Source organism: Fulmarus glacialis, unplaced genomic scaffold, assembly GCF_000690835.1.
Source record: "Fulmarus glacialis isolate BGI_N327 unplaced genomic scaffold, ASM69083v1 scaffold9049, whole genome shotgun sequence".
NCBI classification, from domain to species: domain Eukaryota; kingdom Metazoa; phylum Chordata; class Aves; order Procellariiformes; family Procellariidae; genus Fulmarus; species Fulmarus glacialis.
In genome coordinates this window covers 21,402-29,473 of record NW_009231352.1, presented here as the reverse complement: position 1 = coordinate 29,473, position 8,072 = coordinate 21,402, and the positions used below count along the sequence as shown (strand labels likewise).

The 8,072-nt window shown below is 36.3% G+C and overlaps 1 protein-coding gene across 1 annotated transcript in view; it reads right to left on the bottom strand.

The window, feature by feature from the left end:
- Positions 1–432: 432 nt before the first annotated feature.
- Positions 433–8,072, bottom strand: part of LOC104081696 (cytoplasmic dynein 2 heavy chain 1-like) — a gene marked incomplete at both ends in the record, with an annotated part of 28,125 nt that continues 20,485 nt past the window's right edge. The window contains 4 exons of the mRNA XM_009584535.1: positions 433–644; positions 2,712–2,787; positions 4,335–4,490; positions 5,640–5,750. Of these exons, the coding sequence (XP_009582830.1) occupies positions 433–644; positions 2,712–2,787; positions 4,335–4,490; positions 5,640–5,750 (555 nt within the window). The remainder of the gene's footprint in view (positions 645–2,711; positions 2,788–4,334; positions 4,491–5,639; positions 5,751–8,072) is intronic.

The window sequence follows — 8,072 nt, the reverse complement described above, 5'->3', positions numbered from 1 at the left end:
TATGTCAGAATGTTGATATATTTTGTAAAAAAGGAGATATATTTAGATTTTCCTATTTCATCCAGAAGTTATAAGAATGTTTAGCAGTCTGTACAAAAGTGCTATTATGTTAATATATTAAGTTATATAAAAATTTAACACTATCTTTCTTTGTCATAAATTGATCCAATTTCTTTTACTCAGTTCTTCATAGCTATGCTGCTCTGCACCATAGTCCAATCAGATATCATAAAAAAGGAGACTGACCGAACAGACTAGCAGAATCGTTCTGACAACTTAAGAATTAGTGCTCCACGTAAAAGAAGTCTTAAATAAATGGAGATATTCTTTGGATTGTAACTCTGGTTTTCTTTGTGGACTTATTTCCAAGAATAATTCTTGAAAATAACTTATTTTAGTTTCTATATTAGGTGATAGAAGATGTATACCTACCAAAATACTGCAGGAATTCGGTAAAGAGATCAAATATGGGAAACTAGTCATCTTCTTGCCTCTAGCATTTAAACTGCCAATGACTTGTGAATTGAAAAGCTGCTCCAAGTAGGACCGAAGAACCCTCATATCGAAGTAATTATCTACACGGCCTCCATAAATTGCATTCTCAAACAAGCCATGCACAAATTCCCACTGAAAGTCTTTGGAACCTAGAAATTAATTGATATTAGTTTTGTATCAATGCATAACATTGCACTATAAGCATTTCTTCTTGTCATTGCAGCTCTTCAGTGAAATAAAAAAATACAAACACATCAAATAATTAATTTCTAATTGTTTTTCTTCTATATTGCCAAATAATAAAAGTTGCAGAAACTTCAATGAGTTTGTAAATATCTGTCATTGATAAAACAAACACTTACTGTGTTTCAAAATGAGTTACTAGAAATACTACTTAAGTCTTGAAGTGCTTTTTATTGTACAAAAACCAATTGGTTATATGCATTTCAGAAATGATGCTATTAAAATTTTTATTATGTGCTCCTTTGTCATAAATAAAAAGAATTTTCCTTGTTCAAAATTTTATACACTATTTTGTACCATCTGATCACTTAAAATAAACTGTTTGATTGAACCAAAACCAGATCATGCTCAAAATAGATAACATTACTGGAAATATCATCTTTCAAACACAAAGAGGTCCAGGATAGGTACTTTGTAAATCATCATAAATCACACAACATAGCACGTAAAACTAAGCATGTTACTATTAGTTTCCTGGTCAGATTGATGTTGCAATTAGATTACTCTGGCTTAGCTATATTCCACAAGTTCCAAACAACTTATTTTCCCTCCCTTCTATCACAGTTGTACAAAATAACTGCATGGGACAATGATCTACTTATACCCTATAGGTTTCAGGTGCAGGTAAAAGCTTGATTAGAAAGGTACTACTTAAACTCCCTTGAGAAAGGGAAGAAGCAATTACTTTAAGGAGGGTTTTATTGGTGGTAACTGGTAACTTCAATCATTCCTTAGTAAGAAAAATTATCTTCACAGCAATAGTTAATGATTAGATCAATTATTATCATTGATAGTTAGTGATTCAACCTCTTTACATCACTGTATGTTTCAAGTCTGTATAACTAAGGTCCAATTCCAGAAGTACTAATCATCCATTAATCTCATTTAAGTCAATGATCATAAATTATTTCTAAATATCTGTTCCTAACCTTACTTTGAAATTATAAAAAATGCAAAGACTTTAAAAAAAAAAATCTTTTTCATATTAACTAATATTAAGAAATTACTACACTACTTAACAGAACAATGAAGTGGGCTCTATCTAACAGTGAGTTTCAATATGAAGAATTCATTCATATTCAATTAATATTCAATTCATTTATTCAATATATGGGGGAGCTCACACTGGGAAGTAATGGAGACAAAAGACTTCATTGTATTTCCTTTTTATTCCTCTGAACTCAAGAAGCTGAGAAGAATAGTTCTTGGCAGAAAGAAATTATTGGTTTACCCAAAAATGGAATTATGATTCACCCTGTGTTTCTAGCTTTGCTTACTGGTGATGAGCCTTGCAGCATCTCCACTCTTATCTGAGTTTTGTAGAGAGATAAAGCTCTTCAGGCAACATCTCTATTAATGGTAAAATGGGACAGGTCCTGCTTGAATCCAAGGTCAGATGGCACAAGGTGGCTTGCATCCATACAGCTAAACTCTCTTTTGACCTAAAATAAGGTAACCTCTTACCTGTTGCCTACTGGAAAGAGTCTCCAGGCCCTGCTAATCTGACAAACCATGCCTTGTCACTGCCTACGAGAATGCCAGTCTGCATAAGCCAAATATGGGAAAAAATAAACTTGATCATGGAATAGTTTTGAGCCTGTGTCCAGCCCTTATCAGTTTACTAATACAGACATCTCCTCAGAGTCTGGATCTACATCCAGAAAAGCCCAATAAAGCCTAAGCACAGCTGATTCAGGGTCAGACTACTTCCCATACTGATGTAGTTACCTAACTACCTGGTCATGTGTTTATATTTGTGAAAACATTCCAATGAAGATTCAAATGCAAAATCTAAATACCTTCAAAGCAGCCTTTAAACAGAACGGCCCCACTCCAAACAAAACAATCATGCAAAGTAACCAATTTATAAAAATTACCGTGAAAGTTTTTAATATTCTAAAAATTTTAAATGAGAGACATTCAGAAGGGTTATGCTACAGAGGTGAGAAATCTTCCCTTAAGAAGTGACTTACCCTCAAAGAGTCTATCAATAATGTCAAAACCAGCACGGAGGTCAGATAAAGAAAATTCGTAAAACTTGGTCCAACCCTACCATTAAAAGAAACCCAAAGATTTAGTCACACAATAATGATTGTGAAGTAAAATACAAATATTATGTGGTTACTGAACCGAACTAATCATTCTCAGTTTGTACCTCCTTTCTGTTCTTGGTGGCATTATTCTTTATATAGCATTAATGTGTAATGTGTATGTAATTATCACAAAAACCTTTCAATGTAAATGGATAAGTATAAATAAATATTGATATATATATGATACAAAACTTAGAAAATCCAGATCTCAAAGGTATCTCCTGTTGCTGTATCTTCTTATGGTTGTACCTTTGCATATGGATCACATCATAGGAACAGGAGCTCAGTATGAGAAATGTGCAAATGTGTCAGGTAACATGCACGTATCCAGTGAGATGGATAACAGTCTCAGGTCAAGACTGCAGCTGCTCCACAGATCACAATCAAGCTATCAGCCAGTCACCCTGAAGGTCATAAACTGGAAATATCCTACAGTCTCTCAACAGTGTTCATGTATTTTTTTTGACAAATCTGTACATGGACCCAAAACAACCTGAAATTCATTATGAAATACAAGAGCTTCTAGCTGGGATTGCAGTCCAGCAATGTTAGAAACTGGTGAACTTAAGCAAATATAAAATCATCACTAAGTCTGCACACGAGACAAGGAGAGTTACAGTGGAATTAAGGAGAAAGCAGTAAGCCTATCGTGTCACTTGGAAAGCTGATGGTAAAGAACATGGATTTGAACAAAGCCAAATGAGAGTTCACGTACCAGATCAGTACTTTAAATATTTTCACCTATTCTACTTCTTGAACACCATAGTCAAAGTCTGTTACTACAAAAGGCAGACAACCTTCTAAATTTTGCTAGTCAAAACTAGCAAAAAACTCTCAAACGTTCCAGGCTCTGCCAGATCAAATCTTTCAGATGACAGATTAATTTCACCACTAGTCTAAATAAAATAAACAAGACAGAACAGTTTGTTGGTTGGGGTTTTGTTCTGTTTAATTTAAGCATCTGTAACCAGAAAGAAATGTTGCTTTAAACAAAAATTTATCTAAGGAAAAAACACATCACAGTCTCTGATAACCATTATAATCCTCACAACAAATGAGTAAATTCCCTTGTTCTTCCTTCTGCTTGAACAGGGTTTGTATGCAGAAAGAGTAGACAATATCATCTCCTCCTTCCCACCAAAGCGTCTCTTTTCTCACATCTTCCATTCAATCGTGTATGTTTCAAAAATATTTTTTTCCTGTCCCAAGCAAACAGGATTCACAGAATCTTTTCTGTGGGACCTCACTCCTGCATCAGTATCAGTTAGTACACAAATCACAAAATAACCCCATCCAGGCACCAGAATTTTCAGAGGGACAGGAATTTAGGCTACCAAGACCTTGTTTTGCAGTGAATTCAGAGACAATAATGAAGCCAGGCACCAGAAGTATCCAAGTTTTACTCATCTCTGAACATGATCCAACATATACCTGATGAAAAATACTTCCACGTATAAAAGCTAATAAATGGGGTAAATTTTTAAAACAGTAGGAAAATATTACCTGAGGAATATAATTTCTTCTTTCTTGGCATACAGCATGAAACCATGCTAAACAAAAGAGAGAATGCGCTCGAGACAAATTTCCCTTTTTATTAATTTGCTCTGGTGTCCAAGATTCATAGGTTCGCAAGAGATTCTTTTTGAGCCCTGGAGGTGCCTGCATTGGAAAGAAAAACACTGTTCTAGACAGAAAACCTGATACTTTTATGCACTATTTTCTTAAATTCTAACTTACAATTTATAACTTAATGAAATGACAAACAGTACTTAATAAAACAAAATTTAACAAGAAAAAAATCTGCTTGTAATAAAAGGCAACAAAAGGACTTAGAATATTCCACCAGTGTAAAGTTCCAATTATTCCAAAGATAGTGGCATCAGTAACTTCAGGAAGCTAGATGAAAAGAAATGTGACAATCCTATACAGTCCTGTAGTTTCTGTACCACTGAAGCCCTCGATATAAGCAAGAAGGTACCCCAGAACTTTAAAAATACTGCAGTCAATATAAAAGTGTAACAATTTTGGCTTCTTGAAAGTCAGCAACATTGGACTCTCAAAGGTCAGAGCTTCTTGGTTTAGCTGTAGGCAAAATCTCCACACTCCATAACCAATGGAAGAGTTAGTAGCACCCCCATCCATGATATCCATAATGGACATTAATGCATAAGTGCATAAATGATTAGAGCACTTTCCCACAAGCTGGAGGAGCATGGTACCAGTTATTCCTTAGGTTGATCCATTCTGAAAGCAAAGCTCTCAATTTTTAATAAAGGCCTTTAACTGTATATTCTGCTATATGGGAGGAGAGCCACTTTTGTTAAAAGGGTGCAGTGAATATAAAGCTATGGGGCCAAAAAGAAAAATAAAGGAAGAGAAAGTATGATTCTGTGATCTTCAGATGAGTACATTCATCAAGAAGGAGGAATTCCTTGTTTTTCATCCATGTCTCAGCACCTGTGTAGGTTTTTGCCTTTAAGAAACACTGATTAAATGAATAAAAGAATTTGGAGCACAAAACAAATACTTTCAGTTCAGACTTTCAGTTGGAAAAAATATCTGGAAAGAAATTTTACAAACCCTCCTTTTAAAGCACAGCTTCTGCAAATTTCCACATATACATTATAAATGATCATTAAAAATCTTTCAAGGTAAATTCACAGCATTTTTTGTATTACATCTAATTGAAATATAAGGCAAAACCAGTTATGAAAATAGTCCACATTATCCAAACTTTATTCTACCTAAACATACAGTTTACTATACATCATGAAAACATGCAATAAAAGCTTTCCAAATAGATCTTACTTCATAAGTTATTTTCAGACTTGACTGAAGCAAAATCGGAGTAAATTTTGCATGAACTTCAGTAGTAAGCCAGAGGCGGAAGTTTGGTTGAGGCTGTAATGTATTCAGTTCCTATTAAAGAGATGTTATATATTGAAATAGTGGTTTGTTTTTTTTTAATATACAGAACAGTATTTACAAAATTATAACATCCTAAATCAGAAAGTTAGGCTTGTCTAAAAATTCTTTAGCTGTTTTTACAAGTAAGGTTATTCAAAAGACTATTGTTCAAGATGTCTTGTCTCCACACATTCTATATGCCTGCCATATTCAAGTTCAAAGTTCATCCTAGCCTTGTCAAAATACTTGCAATTCCTTCCCAGACCCTAAATTCAGAGCATAAGAATATATAGCACTTCTGTACTTCTTTGAAGTAAAAAAGCAGCAGAAGGCTACATCTCAAAAGATGAAGGCTTGGAATGCATATCAACAGCAGATCTCGATGACTTTCAACAACTGTATAGCTATATTAATTTCTTTTTCTTCAAGTGTTTGTTATATGCATGCTTCACATATCATGATTCACAGAAAACTGAAGACAGAGAAATGGAGTTCTAAGAGAATAAATATTGTCCAATGCTATTTCAAATACAAAGTCTTCACAAAAAATATGTAATTACTAATGTATGAAAACATACTGCTGGTGCTTTACGTGCATCTGAAACACACATATTCTCCACTGAAGCTACCAAAGTTGTTTGACAATTGACTTAAGAGCAATGTCAACAGTTTTGTTTATGTGTCTTGGCAGAAACATAGCTCAAAAAACTATAACAGATTTTAGCACAATCCATTCATTTTGATAATCTCTAAAACATAATCATAATCATTTTGGTTTCTGTGTGTTTAGTAAAGAAGAAAATTCTGTTAACCCATGAATCGTTCTGCTCTTTAGGCAAAATGACAACTATATCTGTTACCTAAAATCACAGAATTGTTGAAGTTGGAATGAACCTCTGGAGACTGTCTAGTCCAACCCTCTGCTCAAAGCAGTGTCAGCTACAGCAGGCTGCCCAGAGCTGTGTCCAGTCAGGTTTTCAGTATCTCCAAGGATGGAGACTCCACAGCCTCTCTGGGCAACCTGTTCCAGTGTTTGACCATCCTCACAGTAAAAAAGTTTTGTCTTATGTTTAAATGGCATTTTCTGTGTTTCAGTTTGTGCCCATTGCCTCTTGTCCTGTCACGGGACACCATGGAGAAGAGCCTGGCTCTGTCTCCTTTACTCCTTCCCATCAGCCAATACACACTAAATAATAAGATTGCCCCCGAGGCTTCTCTTCTCCAGGCTGAACAATCCCAGTTCTCTCAGTCTCTCCATGTACGACACATGCTCTAGTCCCATCATCAGCTTCGTGGCCCTTTATCGGACTAACTCCAGTATGCCCACGCCTCTCTTGTACTGAACACAGCACTCCAGATGTGTCTCAACAGGGCTGACCAGAGGTGAAGGATCACCTCCCTTGACCTGCTGGCAACGCTCTGCCTAAAGCAACCCAGGAGGCCAATGGCTGCGTTTGCCACAAGGGCACGTTGATGGCTCATAGTCAGCTTCTTACCCACCAGGACACCCAGGTCTTTTCTGCCAAGCTGCTTTTCAGCCAGTTAGCCCCCAGGCTGTCTGGGTGCCTGGGGTTATTCTTCCCCAGGGGAAGTACCTGGCATTTCCCTTTGCTGAACTTCACAAGGTTCCTGTCAGCCTATGTCTCCAGCCTATTGAGGTCCTTCTGAATGAAAGCACACCCATTTGTTGTATCAACCATTCCTCCCAGTGTTGTGTCATCTGTACTTGCTGAGGATGCACTTCGTCCCATTATCCACATCATTAAGATGTTAAACAATGTTGGCCACAGAATCAACCCCTGGAGCACACCACTGATGACTGGCCTCCAGTCAGATTTTTTGTTACTGACAACAACCCCTTGAGCTCTGCAGTTCACCCTGTTTTCAGTCTACCTCACTGTGGAACAGGTGAGTCCGTATTTCATCAGCTTGTCTATGAGGATGTTATGGGAGACAAACTAAGATACGAAAATGATCCACAGCCTTGGAAGCAGGAGATTTAAGAAAAGAAAACAAAGGAATTTACATTCTGGTTCAAATGCAATCATCTGCAGCAGGCATCCTCTGATACAACGAGTTTGGCTAGAAGACAGCTAAAAGCAGTCAGTTGTAAGCTGTGAAGCTATAATCCTCATATTGATAAAGTTCACATTGACCAGTGTGTCAGAAGACATATTTCATCTGCTCAAATGGAAAGACTCTGAGAAATTTAAGTACCTGGATGGAACTGAACTATAAATAGGCAGGACTCTCTTAACGTTCAAACATATGAATTACAGAGCCTCACGCTTGCTAATGGTATGCAAAACAGACAAGGTGATGTGCTGAGTCAAA